Source organism: Microtus pennsylvanicus, chromosome 1 (assembly GCF_037038515.1).
Source record: "Microtus pennsylvanicus isolate mMicPen1 chromosome 1, mMicPen1.hap1, whole genome shotgun sequence".
Lineage (NCBI taxonomy): Eukaryota > Metazoa > Chordata > Mammalia > Rodentia > Cricetidae > Microtus > Microtus pennsylvanicus.
This window is the reverse complement of record NC_134579.1, coordinates 122,902,283-122,920,865: the sequence shown is the minus strand read 5'-3', so window position 1 is coordinate 122,920,865 and position 18,583 is coordinate 122,902,283. Positions and strand designations below refer to the sequence as shown.

At 51.1% G+C, this 18,583-nt stretch overlaps 2 protein-coding genes across 4 annotated transcripts in view; one reads left to right on the top strand and one right to left on the bottom strand.

Annotated features, from left to right (window-relative positions):
* Positions 1 to 268: 268 nt before the first annotated feature.
* Positions 269 to 15,260, bottom strand: Drc10 (dynein regulatory complex subunit 10). 2 transcript variants are annotated; one of them, XM_075957667.1, is made up of 5 exons: positions 14,940 to 15,260; positions 6,471 to 7,278; positions 4,442 to 4,675; positions 3,018 to 3,089; positions 269 to 734 (listed from the first exon to the last, which is right to left on the bottom strand). In XM_075957667.1, the coding sequence occupies exons 2-5, from the start codon at positions 7,233 to 7,235 to the stop codon at positions 408 to 410; spliced, it is 1,398 nt and encodes a 465-aa protein (XP_075813782.1). In that variant the 5' UTR covers positions 7,236 to 7,278; positions 14,940 to 15,260; the 3' UTR covers positions 269 to 407. The 2 variants fall into 2 exon arrangements, with proteins under 2 accessions (XP_075813782.1, XP_075813790.1); XM_075957675.1 differs by lacking the exon at positions 4,442 to 4,675 and having other exon boundaries at positions 14,940 to 15,235.
* A 307-nt stretch (positions 15,261 to 15,567) lies between these two features.
* Tpcn1 (two pore segment channel 1) overlaps positions 15,568 to 18,583 on the top strand; it is a 60,143-nt gene continuing 57,127 nt past the window's right edge. For both annotated transcript variants that reach the window (XR_012911537.1, XM_075982113.1), the window contains exon 1: positions 15,568 to 15,738. The gene's annotated coding sequence lies outside the window, so the exon portion shown is untranslated. The remainder of the gene's footprint in view (positions 15,739 to 18,583) is intronic.

Below are 18,583 nucleotides of genomic sequence, written 5' to 3'. Positions count from 1 at the left end.
TTGAAAGTCGTGCAAACAATCTAAACGCCAAACAAAAATGCTGCTGCCCTCCCAATGGTTCATAGCATAGGGGCAAAGCTGTGCCATGATGTCTCCATGGCAACCACAGTAGCTCCTGGGCTGGGACCAGGGCCTCATTTCTCAATAAAGATGTGGAAGGATGGGGGCCCAAAGCTTGCACCCTCCTCGGGATGCTGCGCCCATGAGCAACACAGCCTCATCCCAGGGCAGACATGTCTGTTGAAGGGTGAGTCAACAGTGTTGAGAATGGTTTAAATGTTGGTTTTTAATTTTAGCCATAATCAAAGCCAGGGATGGAAGGGCTGGGGCGAGGGGTGGGGGTTGTGGTTCAGATCCGGCAGGGCGAGGTTGAAGCTGGGCAGGGGCGGGGCCGGGCCAGGCAGCGGTCACTTCTTCTTGGCTTTGGCCTTGCCCTTGGCTTTCTTCTCCTCTTTGCCCTTCCCCTTGTCTTTGCCTTTCCCCTTTCCGCGCTTCTTCTTCCTGGACCTGAGCATGGAGCGCACCAGGTAGCCCTTCCACACTGCCTGGATGAGCGTGGCGGCCCTTACCATGCGCACCATCTCGCGCTCTGCCTCCACCCGCTTCTTGGAGTTGATCTCGCTCTCAGCGCGGATCTGGGAGAACTCCTCCACCAGCACCGCATGCCTCTCCTTCAGCTCCTCCAGCTGCAGCTTCTCTTCCTTGTGGATGCTCTCAAGGTCCTCGAATTCGTCCTAGGCGAGGGGAAGGGCTGGGGACGGAGCACTTGGCATGGCTTCCCATGTTCCCTGTCTTCCGCCCCAGCCAGGTAAGGTACAGGGCCTGTCTGTACCTGGGCTCACTCCAGGAAGGATCCAACTGAACAGATCTCGGGATGGAGGGAAGAACAAGGGCAACAAGGTATGCAAACCTAGGTGTGCGTGTGTTCTTGTTTAAGTGCACAATTAATGCACGTGGTGCGCGTATGCGTGTGCCTGTGTGTGTGTGTGTGTGTGTGTGTGTGTGTGTGTGTGTAGGCTAGAGGTCAACATCAGATGTCCTCAATCTCTCCACGTTTCTTTCACTGAACCTGGAACTTGCTGGTGTCACTGAGCTGGCAAACTCCCAGGATCTGCCTTTTTCTGCTTCCTGGCAAGGTGATTATAACTGCACACTGCGGCCTTCAGCTTCTTATGTAGGTGCTGGGGATGGGAACTCAGGTCCTGGTGTTTGCGTGGCAAACATCCTAGAAACTGAGCCAGCTCCCCAGCCGCTGGCCCTAGCATTGAAGTCTAGCTTCTCTGCACCTTTAGGAGATTTTCTTTTAAGCTCCTGGTTTTCCAGACAATTCCCAATATCAGGGCCAGTTTCTGGGATACCCGGATTCAGTTTGAAAGGCCGCTCACAGACACATGGGTTGGAGGCCTGGTCTGCCGCTAGGTGGCGCTGTTGAGAGGCGACTGAATCGTGAAAGCGCCAACCTCATCAGTGGGTTAACCAGCTGATGGATTCACCGCTGAACAACAGGAGCGGGCTTCCCGGAAGGAAGTAGTTTCTTGGGGGGTGGGCCCTTGAAAGGTATCTTCTCTTCGGTCTGTGTCTCCCTCCTCTTCTTCCTCCACCCTTCAACCCTTTTTTTCCTTCTCCTCCTTCATTACCAGCCCCTCTGTGCTGAACATTTCTACTCCCCTCTCTGTGACACTCTCTCCTTAGACTCAAGGCAGTGGGGTCCAGTGACCATGAACTGTACTCTCCAAAACTCTGAGCTCAGACAAACTTTCCTTCCCTTTCTCAGGTGTTTTATCACAGTGCCAGGACACAGAGGATCTCACTCCACAGGGTCAGGACACAGAGGATCTCACTCCACAGGGTCAGGACACAGAGGATCTCACTCCACAGGGTCAGGACACAGAGGATCTCACTCCACAGAGTCAGGACACAGAGGATCTCACTCCACGGGGTCAGGACACAGAGGATCTCACTCCACAGGGTCAGGACACAGAGGATCTCACTCCACAGGGTCAGGACACAGAGGATCTCACTCCACAGAGTCAGGACACAGTGAGGCCACCGCCACTGAGCAGATTCACAGAGGCTCAGAGCAGAAAGATCTGCAGGTGACCCCAGAGTCCCCCATTCTGTCCCTCATCCCTCTTACTGCAATTCACACCAACTCCCCCCTCCCCTCTTTCTACCCCTTCTTTCCACCAACACCTACTGAGTGTCCACCATGGGCAGAGCACTTTGAGGACAAGGACTGAGCTGAGCTGTCAGGGTCCCAGCCAACAAGGGACCTACAAATCTACAAACCCTACAGAGTCCACTGTGGCACTAGGGACTCTGTAGGGTTTGTTTTGTAGTACTGGACCCTGTGCACACCACCCAGCCGTGGCCGCACCACACAACCTGTTCTGGGGCCCAAAACCACAGCTCCTGAGTCAGGGAGCACTGTGGTCTGGCTGAGAGGGGTCCTGCTTGCCTTTCTCTGACAAGGTGTGAACTCTCAGCTTTTCAGGCCTGCCCAGGTCAGGGCCAGGTGCCACCCATGTCACATGCAAGTGGGTGGGGCCACCCAGGCTCCCACTTCAGGTCAGGATTTATCTAGACCTAGTTCGGGGCTTAGACACATTCAGTAATGGTGTCTCATGAACCCTCCCATGAGGGCCTCAGGACACACCTTGCAGCCTGTGTTTCTCATGGTCAGATCCAAACTCAAAAAGGCCAACTGATGTCAGGTGACACAGCTGTGCCTCCCTGCCTTATTTAGGTTCTCAGTAAGTGCCTGGTAACAGTAGCGGGTAGACTCCCCTCTGAACTGGGAGCAGGCAGGGGCTGAGCCAGGCTGGAGGAGGGGACATCTGGATGGATCTGGCTTGCAGCAGTTTTGCATTTCTTATGTCCTCTCACCCTGTACCCCACCATAGGCTTCCCACCACCCACACCTGAACACCAGGAAGGCTCATACCTAGGCCATCTGGGACAGCTCCTACCCCACTCCCATCCCTCCCAGCCCCTCAGGAGGAGCCCCCAACACATACCTGCTTCTCGCTCATCTCCATGTCATATTTCTGGATCCAGTTCTCAATTTCAGTCTCCACTTTATATTTTTTCTTAAACAAAAACAAAAGAGTCCAGGGCCAGTAAGTTGGCTCAGTGGGTAGGTAGAGGCGGTTAGGGCTTGAGTTTTATCCTGACCCTACAAGGTGGCAGGAGAGAACTGACAGCAGACCTATCCTCTGACCTCCACACAGGCATTGCAGTGTATGTGCGTGCATGCACACACACAGGCACACACACGCATGCACACATGCAGGCACACACGTGCATGCACACACACAGGCACACACACGCATGCACACATGCAGGCACACACGTGCATGCACACACACAGGCACACACACAGGCACACACGCGCATGCACACATGCAGGCATACACACGCACACGCACGCACACCCACACATGCATGCACACACACACACACACACATAAATATTTTGTTTTAAAGGGTCAGCTCCCAGCTGGGGATGTGACTCAACCTTTGTCTAGCACAAATGAGGCCCTAAGTTTAAAAATTAAATATACTTGGGGCTGGAGAGATGCCACAGCAGTTAAAAGCACTGTTTTCTCTTCCAGAGGACCCAGGTTCAATTCCTAGCATCCACATGGTAGCTCACAACCCTCTGTAACTCCAGTTCTAGATCCAACACCCTCTTTTGGCCTCTGAGGGCACTGCATACATGTGGTACACAGACATATAAACACACACATGTAGGCAATACATAAAATAAAAACTTAAAGAAAACACTTGGGGGCTGGAGAGATGGCTCAGCGGTTAAGAGCATTGCCTGCTCTTCCAAAGGTCCTGAGTTCAATTCCCAGCAACCACATGGTGGCTCACAACCATCTGTAATGAGGTCTGGTGTCCACTTCTGGCCTGCAGGCACACACACAGACAGAATATTGTATACAAAATAAATAAATATTTAAAAAAAAAGAAAACACTTGGGTCAGGCATGGTGGCACACACCTTTGCTCCCAGCACTAGGGAGGCAAAGCAGTGGATCTCCGAGTTTAAAACCAGCCTGTTCTACATACAGAGTGAATTCCAGGACAGCCAGAGCCTGTCTCAATCCGTAAATAAGAAAACACTTTTTCAGCTGGGCAGTGGTGACACACGCCTTTAATCCCAGTACTCGGGAGAAATACCTTTAATCCCGGGGGGGGGGGAGGAAAAATCCCCCTCACACACATAAAACAGAATGTGATTCTGCCATAGTGAGGAATGAAGCAAGACCCAGCCTCCACCATGAGTGAACTAGAGATGGCGGTGAGGGAGGAACCTTACTCCACCTGTGCGCTTCCCCCACCACGCCCTCCCGGGAGGTACACCTCTCTTGAGCTTTCCTACTCCTGGGCCAGCCCTGCCCTGTCCCCTCTGCCCCCATGAGACCTCAGGGCACCTTCCTTAGGGCCTGCTCCACCTCCCGGTTCTCCATGACCAGATTGTGGAACTGTGTACGAAGTGCCAGGATCTCTTGCTGTATCTTGGCCAGCCTAGCCTGGGAGGCCCGGTAATCCACCTTCTGCTGTTTCTCTGCCTCCTGCTTCGTGCGGAGGAGGCTGTTCTCTGAGAACTTGAACACCTGGTGCAGGTGGTTCTTCAGTTCTTGGATCACAAAATTCTCCTTCTCCACCTAGGCAGGGACGAATGAGGATGGGGCCTCATTAATAGCCACGTAGCATGCACCCCACAATCACGGGGGCAGCTGGCCTTTGGCTGTGTCCTCCCTTAGAGTTCTGAACCCGCCAGGCTTATGCTCCCCTCCACCTAGGAAAGAAGTCAGCAAATAAAGGCGCAAAGACCAGATACAGACAGCCATATCTGTCAATAAAGTATTATTGGGACACAGCCCTTTTGTCCTGACACTGTTCGTGGCTGCTTCCACACTAAACAGCAGAGTAATGTGGAGAACACTGAGCCCAGGGTGTGGATTGTGTGACCCTTTGGAGATGAGATATGGAGCCCCCCCCCAAAAAAAACCCAGGCTGCTGTTGCTCACCTGGGACAAGTATATGAAAGACAGTAGCCACATCTGAATTCCTGAATTGTAACTGGTCCTGAGATTCATTATAATACACTAATACACTAACTAGTCAAGTCCGTGTTGGGTGGGGGGATGCACACACAGGCCCACTTCAAGCTGCCTGCAGAACCTCTGAATATTCAAGTATTCAAACCCTTCCATAAGATGAAACACAGCTGTAGGGTAGCCTGCTGCACCTCTCTGTACGTGTGCACGGGTGTGCGTGTGCACACCCTCACGTGTCAGCCACCTCTCCCTCTCACTGGCCTGGAGCTTGTTGGCTAGGCTAGGCTGGCCAGCCAATGGTCTGAGGGGAGGGGCCCTCCTGTCTCTGCCTCCCCACTGCTGAGATTACAAAGGTACACTACCATACCAGCTTTAAAAAAAAGTGGTCCCCCAGGCTGTACAGAAGCTTTTGTTCACTGAGCCATGCCCACCCCTGTACTTTTCTTGAGCCAGGGTCTCTCTGTGTAGCCTTAGCTGACCTGGAACTCGCTCTGTAGACCAGACATCTGTCAGCCTCTGGGATGCTGGGATTAAAGGCGTGCCCCATCACCAGCCAATCCTGTACTTCTTTTTATAATAATATTTCACTTTTCTTTTGCTTCAATACTCTTGGGTTCGATTCCCCGACGGGGACCCAAAAAGAAAAAAAAATACTCTTGGGTTTCAGATTTCTTTTCTTTCCAGATTTAATATAATTTTAAACCTGTGTGTGTGGATATGTGCGTGAATGCAGGTGCCTGTGGTGTCCAGAAGAGGGCGACATCCCCGGGAGCTGGAGTTACAGGTGTTTGTGAGTTGCTGGACATCAGTGTTGGGAACTGAACTCTTCCGCTCTGCTAGAGCAGTGTGTACCAGGTGCGATGGCACAGACCTTCAGTCCCAGCACTCCAGAGGCACAGGCAGGGGTATCTCTGTGAGTTCCAGGCCAGCCAAGGCTGTATAGTGAACAGTATGCGCTTTTAACCACTGAGCTGGCTCTGCGACCCCTCCCCCATGTGTCTGATGTCTATCCTACACAGGACGAAGAACTCTCTTCACTGGTGACAATGACAACTCGCCAACCCCTGGCTGGGAAAGCCTTCCTCATCTGTCTGGCTCAGTCCCCCTTTCTTTATCCTTCATGTCTTAGTGGCGGCATCCCTGATCCTCCTGGCCCAAGTTACTCCTTGTACCATCCCTTCACGGTGCCCCGTCCTTATCCTTCACCATACTTCCAAACAGCACCCAACTAATTCCTTAATGCCTTCCTCGTGTCCTGTGAGTGAAATGCTCGCAACTGTCCCTACAGAGTAATTGAAGAGAAAGCTATTTGAATCAGTGAGAGGAGACCCAAGTCTCACAGGGCTTGGGCACTCGGCCGCAGTTCCTCTCGTAACCTGAAGGATGCTGGGAAGTTTACCTCAGACTCCTTATTCTTCAGCACCTCTGCCAGCTCAGCCTGGAGGGCGTCAATCACTTCTTGGTTCCTTTCATTCCTCCGGTTGATGTCCTGCATGAACTGGTTCTTCTCCTTCACCTCCATAGGGCTGGTGAGTAGTTTTTCAAAGAGGAAGCCACGAAGCTCCACCAGGCTGTCCAGGAAGCGCTGGGCCCCCGGGCTTCTGCCTGGTGCCTGCATCTGCAGCAGCGTGATGACCTGGGAGTCATTGGTCAGGAGCCTCAGGATAGCCTTGGTGGAGTCTCGGAACTGGTGTGTCAGTGGCCCCAGATTGGCCCTGCATAGCTCTATGGATAGTAGGCGGTCCTGGCACCAGGCTTCCTCAGCTTCCTCCTCTTCCTCCAGCTGCTTCTGTTTCTCCTGCAGGATGCTGGCGCCCTCCAGCAAGACCTGGCCAATGTCCAAATGCTCTCTTATGGCCCTCACCAAGTCTTCAGGGAACATTCCCTCCAGAACTTCTGGGTGGGACTCCACGTAGGACATCAGGGTCACCAGCTCCACTTTTTGTATGGCCTCATCCAGTACTGACATGATTCTCTTGGCCTCAATGGTGCTGAGCTTCGATTTGGATGGGGCCAAGGTCTTCATGGGCTCAGCTTGGATTATGTCAGTCCTCAGTGGGATTCTCTGTATGGCCAGGCTGTCGTAGGAAGGGGCCATGCTGAAGAGTTCAAAGGCCATTTCTGGAGCAGCTGGCTTTGCCTCTATATACCCTGGCACTGACATGTCAGCCAACTCAAGGCTCTCTTTGCTTTCACAATCAGCAACCCTAAAAAGAAAGAAGTGGCTGTTAGGTATGACGGCCATGATGGCCACTGCACAGAACCTGGAAGCTACTTTTAGCTCTTTGGTCTTTGGGGGTTTTGTTTTGATTTGGGTTTTTGCTTGTTTGCTTGTTTGTTTTTTGAGATAGGGTCTCTTATAGCCTAGTCTATCCTTAGCCCTGACGCAGTGCTGGGATTACAGGTGTGTACCACCCTGTCAGGCTTATCTTTTAACGTTGTGATGATTCTTGGTGCTTGACTGAGCCAGCAGAGTAAAGGGGTTACGGGGGAGGCATATACACCAGGCAAGAAACAGTCACTGTTTTGAGGCCCTTCACATTACCCACGTGGCAAACACAGAGAGAGGCCAGCTCTAGGCAGCTGAGGTCACCCAGCAGTGTCCCAACAGGGAACCACACAGGGGGAAGATGTGAGGAGAGGGCTCAGGGGCAGCAGACCCCAGAGGAGTCGAGCGGTAGCTGGAAGTGCTGTCCAAGCAAAGCCGAGCGTGGAAATGTCCCCTGCCTCCACCTGCATTTCCTCCCCATGGCGACCCCAAAGCAGTGGGAAGTCAACTCACTGGGTCACAGTGTGCCGGATCAGTAGCCCAGGATCCAGAGGAGGCTGGGACAAGGAACCGCAGATCACAGTAGGACAGGTCCCAGACGGGGCTGAACAGGTCACAGCCAACAATGGGGCAAAAGCAGGCAGGGTGGAGACGGTACACCAGCACATGTCAGGAGTGTAGTGTACATGTATGTGTAGGTGTGCATGCTCGTGTAGTATGTACACGTGTATGGGAATGTGCATGTGTGCATAGAGTGTATATAGATGTACACATATATGTAGGTGTGTTGTGTAGTGTGTACATGTGCATAGAGTGTTAAGTGTAGATATGTATGTGTGTGGGTAAGCATGTGTGGGGGTGTGCACATGTGTGTAGTGTGTTTGTATGTATGTATGTACGCACACATATTAGTCCATATACAGGCCAGAGGTAACCACTGGGTGTCTTCATTTATCCATCTCCTCTTTGTTTTTAGTCAGGGTTTCTCACTGAACCTGGACCTCACCAAGCAGATAGGCTGGCTGCCCAGCGAGCCCTTGGACTCCTCTTCTCCCCACCTCTTTACTGGTAATTACAAACTCTACTGGGATTGCAAGATCTTGCCAATGTCCTTGACTCTTTTTTTTTATTTTTTATTTTTTCTAGACAGGGTTTCTCTGCAGCATTGGAGCCTGTCCTAGAACTTGCTCTTGTAGACCAGGCTGACCTCGAACTCACAGAGATCCACCTGCCTCTGCCTCCCGAGCGCTGGGATTAAAGGCATGTGCCACCACCTTGGCTCATCCTTGGCTTTTATGTGAGCACTGGGGGCTGAATTTACCTGCTTGTATGGCAGGCACCTTCCAATGCAGCCCTCCATCTCCCCGACCCCAGCCAGGTGATGTTTGAGTATTGATTTGAAAACTGGGGCGGAGTGGTAACAATAGTTTCAAAACACAGTTCACAGGCAGTTTCGGGGGAGGTGGTAGTTTATAAGCCCAGAACCCAGGAGGCTCAGGCAGGAGGATGGCTGAGAGTTCAAGGCCTACCTGAGTACAGTTTTCAAACTCCAAAAGTAAATTAGTAATAATAAATGAAATTAATCCCAGTGGTGGTGGTGCACGTCTTTAATCCCAGCACTCGGGAGGCAGAGGCAGGCAGATCTATGAGTTTCAGGCCAAACTGGTCTAGGACAGCCAGGGCTACACAGAGAAACCGTCTTGAAAAACCAAAATAAAAACAAACAAACAAATAAATAACTCACCAGGTATGACAGGGAAGGCCTGTAATGTCAACACTTAGAAGAAAAGATGAGAAAGAAAGGAAGGAGGAAGAGAGGCCAGCCCGCCAGCCCCATTTTCCTGAGAAACCAATCCATGTCCTGGACCACTGGTTCTCAACATACGGCCTCAACCCCCATGGGTTTGCATATCAGGTACCCCGAATATCAGATATTTACATCACAAGGTAGAAGGTTTGTCTGAACAACTGCCTCAGAAAACTGTGGCAACACCAAAAATATTTCATTGGCAAGCTGGTTGTGGTGGCACACACCTTGAACCCCAGCAATCAGAAGGCAGATACAAGCAGATCTCTGAGTTTGAGGCCAGCCTGGTCTACAGAGTGAGTTCCAGGACAGCCAGGGCTACAGAGTGAGACCCTGTCTCAAACAAAGCAAAGCAAAAGTTCCTGTGGCTTTGGTAGCACAGTGGCTGTGGCAGGAACTTGCAGCAGCCCCACTTGGATTCCAGTCCTTGCTGGGGGCGGGGCCTGGCTCCCTTTGCTGTAAGGCAGGAATCCTTGGGTTCAACGGGACATGGCCAGTCTTCAACAAACAGCTAATATTACATTGTAGGCCGAGGGAAACCGAAGTGTGAGTCTGGAACACCATGATCTCATGTATGACATCTCCATGTTCAGCCTGACCCTTCTCATGCCCCGTGCCCTGCTGACCGCTCTGATGTCCCCACATGGACCTGACTAATTGTTCGCCATCTTTCCCTTCCCCAAAGAAGTGCCTGCCCACAGAAGCTAGGGCTTGTCGGGTTTGTTACATGACTAGGGAAGCCCGGGGAGCGTACGTGGAGGGGAGGACAGAGACTCACTCTTGGACTCCACGAGTTCTCTGCTAGGGGACAGAGGCACTAATGTCTCTGTATGCTCAAGTCTGTGTCCTTGACAAGTAAAGGCACCCAGGTTTCCCTCAGAAAACACAGTCTCTCCCCCATCATTAGCATTTGCTGTGGTTTGCACAGAACCCCACAGGTTTATGTGTTAAAGTGCTGGGCCCCAGCCCATGGGGACACAGCTGTCAGAGGTAATGGGACCTTCCTTTAAGAGGTGTGGCAGTGGTGATGCCCACCTTTAATCCCAGCACTTGTGAGGCAGAGGTAGGTGGATCTCTGTGAGTTCGAGGCCAGCCTGGTCTACAGAGCAAACTCTAGGACAGGCCCCAAAGCTAAGGCTCTTCCAAAGAGATAAACCCTGTCTAAGGGGGGGAAAAAAGAGGTGGGGCCTGAAGGGGAGGTTGTTGGGGTTTTCTTATTTTGGGAGTGGGTGAATGTTGAGACAGAGTCTTACTATGTAGCCCTGGCTGGCCTGAAAGTCACTATGTGGACCAAACTGGCCTTGAACTCACAGAGATCCTCCTGCTTCTTCTGCCACTGGTTTCTGAGTATTGGGATTAAAAGGCCAGGGTAACCATATCTATCACATCTGGATGACACAAGGTTCTTTGGTGACTAGGGCTGTGCCTCTGTCCCTCTGTCTCGTTCTTCCTTTCTCCCTTCCTCCTTTCTCACGGGCTCTGCTATGATCTGATGCGCAGTCCCACCACAGCCTCCCTAAACAGCAGAGCCACCAGCCACAGCCCAGACCAGCATTGCAAGTCATTCACCTCAGGGACTTTGACATGGGGAGAGCCAACTAACACAGTAGCCTTGGTGGGACTATCCATCAAACAGTCCTGTCCGCTGGGGAGCAGGGACTCTGGCTGAGGGGAACCCACAGGGATAGGAAGTATCAAGCTCCAGGCTCCTTCCTGCAGACCTACTAAAGCAGATGCTGAAGGTGGCAAGGGACTTTCTTGGCTTCTGTTGTTTGTAGTCAGAGAGGCTCAGCTGATCAAATATTCAATTAAAGAGTCTTAGGTGGTCAAACAGCGTAGGAGCTGATGGTCACAGGGACCCAGAGAAAGATGGAGGAGGATGAAGTGCTATGCAGAGCCACAGAAGACTATCTTTAGCTACTCAAACCGCAGCAGCTAAGCAACTGGAGAAGGCTCCAATGTGTCTAAGGCAGAGAAGAGAGGCACCAGATCCGCTGTGAAGGACAGGAGGCTCCTGGGCCAGAGTCAGAACCTCTTCAAGGCTGCAGACCCAGCCCAAGGTGGTGCTGTCCTGCTTCCTTGGGCCTCATTCCCACTTCCTGCTCTCTCATCTGTAAAGTGAGCTCCCCAGGGGCCTTTTCCTGACTATAGAGTGGTTTGGGCAGCTGTGGAGCCTCTCCCCAGCCCTCTGAGGATGAAGGGTACCTGCCCCGAGGCCACAGGATGAATGAAGGAAGTGTTGAATAGACACGACACACTTTTCCACACTGTCCTTAGAGTTCTCCAGGCACCAGTCAAAACACCCAGGATTCCTGGGACACAAAGGCTGGAAACTCAGAGGTTTCAGTCAAATCGCCTCTTTTGCTTGAAAGGGCAAGCTTGTTTTCTCTGATTACCAAGATGCTCATCAGTTCCTGACAGCTCATTTGGGTGAACAGGGGACAGGGAAGGTGTGGGGAGAGGGGTGAATGGTGATGCCAGCGAAAATTACCCGAGAATCTTTTCCTTGAATTCTAATGAGTGTTCTGTGTCCTTTTTGATGGCACCAACCTTCATATTGAAATCGTTGTCAATCCAGCCTCCCCTTTTTAAGATTCCTGCCCTGAGAGTCAAGCAGGGCTGCAGAAGCACCAGGCTTTCATTGTCATGAATTCTATCGATTTATCTTTATCATGCAAATGTGCCACCACTTCATTCAAATAGGCAGGTTGGGGATTTATTACTGCGCTAGCTCTCCCCCGCCCCACCCCAACACACACACACGCACACGCACACACACACACACACACACACACACACAAGATGAAAGAAACCTGTGACTGCTTCACAGACCCAGTGCTGGCTGCGGGAAGGTAGGGGAAAGGTGTCTAGGTTTAAGGCTCCTTTTTGTAACAGTGGCCAATGTTAGAATTTACCTATGTGTCCAACTCTTCTAAACACACTCACGGTCCCAGCTCTCTGGAGATGGAGGCAGGAGGATCAGAAGTTCATGACCATCCTGGGGCTACACAGTGAGTTGAAGCTACATAGGGAGACTATGTCTCAAAAAACCAAACCAAAACAAAACAAAAACCAGGGAGTACTTTCTATGGATGAGTTCCTTTGGTCCTTATATCCCTACAAGGCCATTTCACAGACAGGAAAGGGAGTTGAGAGTGGTACAGGAGTCTAATCAAGTCATGACAAAAACTTCCATCCATGGCTGGTGAGATAGGTCAGGGGGTAAAGACGCTTGCTACCAAAGCTGAGGACCTCAGTTCAGTCCCCGGAACCTATGCTATAAAGAGAAAACCAACTTCTGAGAGCTGTCCTTGACCTCCACACGTGTGCAGTGGCATGCCAGCACTCACACACATGCATCATGCACACACAGACAATAATAATAATTAGTAGCAGAAAAAAAACTTTTATCCTAAGCAACTATCACATGGTAGATGCTCAGTAAACACAAAGGTGCTGGTGAATGAGGAGACGACGGCCCCGCCTTCTCACCACTTTCTGCAGGATGATGCAGATGCAGATGCAGATGCAGATGCAGATGCAGATGCAGTACTGACTTCACAAGCCAGATCACGTCCTCCATTACAGCCAGACAACAATGTCATCAGGTTTGGTTTTTGTTTGCTTGACGGGATCTCACTAACTGCCCAGTCATGCATAGCTATTGTTCCAAGGGATCTGGTGCCCTCTTCAGGCCTCTGATAGTACTGCACACGATGTACATACATTCAGGCAAAACATTCCTATACATTAAAATAACCTAGAAAGAAAGAAACCCTAACGTATGATTATGACACATCATTCTATAGACTGAACAGAGCAGGTGCAGAGGCAGGAAGATGCTGGGGGCGTTAAGCCCCAGGTTCAGAGAAAAACCCTGCCTCTAAGGAACAGTCGGAAAACTATAGAGGACACATGGCTTCCATGTCAGATGATTTGAATTCCTTTCTTGGTCATGGTACGCTTTAAATATGTGCACTTCTGGTCACACATGACTGCAGAGTGAATTATTGTGGTGTTTCAAAAAGAGTGGTGCATCTGTTTAGCATGTGTGAGTTCTATCACAGCATTAACACACAGGCACACACATGTACACACTAAATAAATGAAATAGAACTTAAAATATAGACCAGAAGCTGGGGTAGGGTGGGATGTGGTGGCAAACACCTTTAATCCCAGCACTCGGAAGGCAGAGACAGGCAGATCTCTGAGTTTGAGGCCAGCCTGGTCTACAGAGCTAGTTCCAGGACAGCCAGGGCTACACAAAGAAACCCTGTCTCAAAACACACACATACACACACACACACACACACACACACACACAAACAAAATACAGTCTAGAGAGATGGCTCAGTCTGTAAAATACTTTCTGCTCAAATCTGAAGCTCCCAAACACCAATGTAAAAGCAGGTGTGATACACAGAATAAAAATAAAATTCTTCATCTTTAAAAAATATCGATTACCAGAGTGTAAAAGGTAGTTGCAAACCACCTGAAGTAGTGTGTGCTCTTAATGAAAAGACATCTCTCCAGCCCCCCACTTCAAAAGACAGCATTTTCCTGCTCCTCAGGACGCCTCCACTATCCACAACAAGCACTCAATAAACCCTTATTAAATATGCGAGTGTTTTTGCTATGGGCCAAGAAAATGTCCTTGGAAATGTTTTGATAGAAAGAGTTACAGTAGAATGAGTCATGTCGGGGGAATCCACAGTTAGCTGAGCAGTCACTGTGTGGCTGTGCCCATGGCAACTCTTCATTGCCTCATCTCATTCAATCTTCCCAAGAAATTCTTCTTCCTTGCCAGAACGCACAAGGAAATCACGTCTTAAATTACATGAGCGAAATTTTAAAGTTAACATCAAAGACAAAATTCTGTGTGCAATCAAAATAACCAGGGTGGAGAGATGGCTTGGGGGTCTAATGGCACTGGCTGCTCTTGCAGAGGACCCAGGCTCAGTTCCTAGCCTACACATAGTGGCTCACAACCACCTGTCACTCCAGCTCCAGCGGATCCAATGCCCACTTCTGGCCTCCTCAGTTACGGCACACAGCACACATGCTGTGCACATACATACATGTAGGCCTTACAGATACACATACAATAAAAATAAGCAGATCTTTAAGTTTTTTTGTTTGTTTTTAAGAGTGTGTCTGGCTCGTTCAGAGTACCTGAGTTTAGTCCACAGCACTTATGCCCATCCGCTCACAACGACCTGCTAATAACTTCAGTTCAAGGCTTGAGGGAATCCAAACCCCTTTCCTGGATTTCCTGGACCCTCAAGCACGTACTCCACCTACAATCACAGTGATCAAAATAATAAAAGCAAAAAGCAAATCGCACATCTTCAACAAACAAATAACAATTAAAAAAAAACTAATTAGCTAGGTGCAGTGGCTCACGCTTTTAATCCCGGCACTCAGAAGCAGAGGCAGGCCGGGCGGTGGTGGCGCACGCCTTTAATCCCAGCACTTGGGAGGCAGAGGCAGGTGGATCTCTGTGAGTTCGAGGCCAGCCTGGTCTACAAGAGCTAGTGCCAGGACAGGCTCCAAAACTGCAGAGAAACCCTGTCTTGAAAAACCAAAAAAAAAAAAAAAAAAAAAAAAAGAAGCAGAGGCAGGTGGATCTCTGTGAGTCCCAGGCCAACCAGCGCTACACTGGGAGACCCTTTCTTAAACACAAACAACAAACGCTTAATTTAAGCATACACTGAAGTTCTGCACCGAGCAAGCTCAACATGGAACATAGGGGTCCCTAGAGTGGACAGTGGGTGCCTAACCGACCAACTCACCTTCTTCCTTCAACCAAGTTTCAGTCGGATGTTTACATAAATGGTACCAGTGAGGGATGAGGGGCGGAGCCGTGAAAGACAGGTGGACAGGACAGCAGAAAGGACTACCAAAGCGAGGATGTCAGTGGTCCTTGCAGGAGGCCTAAAGGAGACCTGGACCGAGGCAGGGTAGTGGGGCGCGGACCCCTGTGGGGGTCACTGGACAGCGCGCCCATGTAGCGCACACGGCACGCAGCTCCGGGGCTCCCCTGCTGTCACTCACCGGCTCCTCAAACTGTTAAGTTTTTCTGCCCACAGTTAACCATCTCGGCGACCCCCCCCCGTTGCTAGGTTACGCGCCAATCTTAGAAGGCGGGACTCTGTGTTTGACGGACCTCTTTTTTCACCATTCAACTTCTACTAGAACTGCTTTGGCTCCACCTTCTAAACGATGACCAATCAAAACCACCGTCCCTCTGACGTTCTGCCAATGGAAAGAGCCGGGATTCCTGTTGGTTAAACGAGTAGGGCGGGGAAAGGAGGAGGAGACCTATGAGTGACGTGCAGATTACCCTGTCAAATTACATTGCGGCCTCTCTGGCTGCCAATGGCCCGTGGCGTGGGGCCGTGGGGCGGGACCTGCGGGCTTGAGTGACAGGAGTCGGAGGATGCAAGGGCTGGCGCAGCTGCCGCTGTGGCAGCGGTGAGGCGGCGTTGGCGGCTGCGGTAGCTCCGCTGTCGGGATACTGGCAGCAGCAGCTGCGTGCTGAGCTGCGCTCTGCAGACACGGTGCATGGTGCGGGATCCCGGGACGGCGCGTGTAAGAATCCGAGGGGTGCGGGCTTGGCACGAGGACAGGGGTCAGGGTTCAGAGGGCGCCGAGAAGGGGCTGAGACTGGGGCTGGGCGCTATGACTCCCGAGGGGCCTGGGGAGGTTGCCCGCATGCTTCTACCCCAACTCATTCACTTCTTTCTGCACTTTTTTCTTTGCCTTGACTTCCTGGGGCGACCCTTGGAGTGCGGGGAAAAGGCGCCCCCGCGCGACCTCCTCCCTTTCCCATCCCTTCCCGCTCACCTCCCGGCTGAGCCTCTTGTGACCGGGCCCGGGACTCCTGCTTGGGTCAGCCTGACTGGGGACAGATAGCGGGATGGCAGCTAACTCTGATCCCGGGACCTTCCTCCAGGGGTGACCCTCTGGGTCCTCTCTAGAGTGAGAGCCTAAGTCTGCCGAAGAGCAGGACCGGAGGAGCCCCGAGTTCTGTCTCTGAGTCTGCCGTGTGACCTTGGGCAGTTTACTTCTTTCTGGGCCTCATTTCTTTCTCTTTGGAAAGTAGTAGGCTCGGTGGGAGGAGGATGGCAACTTGAGGGCTCTCCGAGACTGGACAGGGATATCCCTGTTTCAGAAGACAAAAACAAGAAAGGGACTGGTGGATTTCACTTCAGTGGCGTGCAGTTTCTAGGAATAAAATGGGAAATGCCTCTCTCTGTACCACCTGCTTTCCAGTCGGCCGGATGGAACTTGTGGGCCTCTTCTAGAAAGCGGGACACTTGCTCACCCAGGCTCCACCGAGGGCAGAGCTGTTGAGACGGAGCCAGGAGGTTGTTTCCTGTGGGTGGGGTCTCAGCTGTGCACTGTAGATATTAGTGGCCTCTTTGGGCTCCCTCGAGATCATTCCCAAGTTGTGACGCCGGAAATATTTGTAGACAGTGGAGACAGAGTCACATCAGGCGAGAGCCACCGAGGTATGGCGAGAATGGAGTCATGTGCAGCAGTTAAAATGGAAAACCTACTAGCTAGGAGGACGCTGGTGACAAAAATGAGGAACCTGTTTTGAGTGGGGAGAGTTTCTTGCCTTCCAAAGAAATAGGAGAGAGTGCTCGGTCAGAGCCTTCTCGTGGTGTCAAGGAAGTGTGGTCACCTAATCCCTCTACCATGGTGTGTGTTAGATGGGTGAGCGCAACCAGTACAAGGCACTGGGGGAAGAGAAAGTTAAGCCAGAGTTCAAAACACAGCACAGTTCTTTTAGACAGCCAAACAATTGTATCTTGTGGTAGTTTCCCTTCTGTCTCTGTCCTTGTTGAGATCTCAAAGCAAAATAAATCCCCAAGGGTGGAGGAAAAGGAAACAAAACAAATCAGACTCCACTCCCGGGAAGTTTGCTGAGCAGAGAGTTAGTTATGTGCTTAGCTAGCTGCAGTGTGGGTGTCGTGTTTATCTCGGTTGAAAGAGACCTGCTGTTTGTGTCTGTGGATGCTCCCCTCATCCCCCCAAAGGAGGCATTGCTCAGTTGGCCTGCCATCGTTTGGTGTGGAGGCAGGATCCATCCTGTGCACAGGCCACAGCTGGTGGCCTCAGCCTGCTGCTGTTTCCAAGTTCAAAGGTCTCCCAGCAGATCTGCTGAGCTCTGTCTTTCAGTGGGCAGAGGTGGGGTGGTGTTAACAGCCACCCCAGCACACCAGTTCTGAGAGCCGTCAACCCGGAGGCTGTAAAGGATGGGTCCTTGGGAAAGGACGCCGGTTACCAGTTGTACAAATGTTCGTGTCCCTTTTTCCTCCATCGAGGAGGTCCGTACAAGAACAATGGGTGTTGGCCACCAACAAAACCAGGATGATCTTGTGTGTTCCCCAGAGGGTGCTTAACAAAGCTAGAGTGGAAATTGTTCACAAACATAAGAAGAGAGACGGGGCAAGCTTGGAGAGCCGGACACACTCACTTTTTATTACTGTTGTCCGAGGGCAGGACCTGGGGACTTGGAAGACGCCGTAGGCGGTGTAATGGCTATGGATAGGATGTGGGCAAGACACAGCTTGGCTTTCTGACTGTGGGCTCTCGGGCAAGTTATCTAAGGTTTCTGTCCCTGTCCAATGTGTGGGGCTATTAGTGAGCTTCCAGTCGCCCAGTTAGAAATCGCTAGTAGGGTCTCTGGCATAGTTTGAGTATTCTTTGAGGATGAACTGCTCTTCCTATAATCATTACAAATTGATTTCCCTTTACAGTCTTTACAAAGCACAGAGGGTAGTGTTGATCATGCCGGCCCCAGTCTCTACTCTCTAGACTTGGTTACCCTGACTTGTCAGCGTTTGTTCTCATAGGAACCTTCCCTGTATTTTATTTATATGTGTATTATTATTTTAAAATTTGATGTGTATGAGTGTTTTACCTGCACGTGTGTATATATGTACCACATGTGTGCCTGGAGCCCAAGGAGGTCAGAAGAGGGTGTTGGGGCCCCTGAAACTGGAGTTAAAGATGTTTGTGAGCCACTGTATAGGTGCTGGGAACCAAAAACAACAACAACAACAAAGAGTCCTCTGCAAGAACAGCAAGTGCTCTTAACTGTTGAGCCCTCTCTCCAGCCCCTCCCCCATGCCTCCTTCTTTTAAGAGTGGTCTCACTGTGTAGTTCTGGCAGTCTGAACTCTGTGAAGACTGCTGGCCTCAAGTCCACAGAGATCCGCCTGCCTCTGCCTCCCGAGTGCTGGGACTAAAGGTGCACCACCACCTCCCGACACACTCTCTCTTTTAAGATAGATAGACTCTTGCTATTTAGTCCAACCTGGCCTTGAACTCTGTTATCCTCCTGCTTCAGCCTCCCGGGTGTTGGAATCCTAGTTCTTAGGTTGAAATACAGTGGTGGTGTGGGCTGTGGCTCAGCGGATAGCTCG

Excerpts from the sequence above, each read along its gene's own strand:
- Drc10 (XM_075957667.1), bottom strand. The coding sequence starts at position 7,235 with ATGTCAGTGCCAGGGTATATAGAGGCAAAGCCAGCTGCTCCAGAAATG. Across the intron at positions 3,090-4,441 it reads TGGAGCAGGCCCTAAGGAAG|AAAAAATATAAAGTGGAGAC; the intron begins GTGCCCTGAGGT and ends TTTTTGTTTAAG. Across the intron at positions 735-3,017 it reads TGGAGATGAGCGAGAAGCAG|GACGAATTCGAGGACCTTGA; the intron begins GTATGTGTTGGG and ends CCCCTCGCCTAG.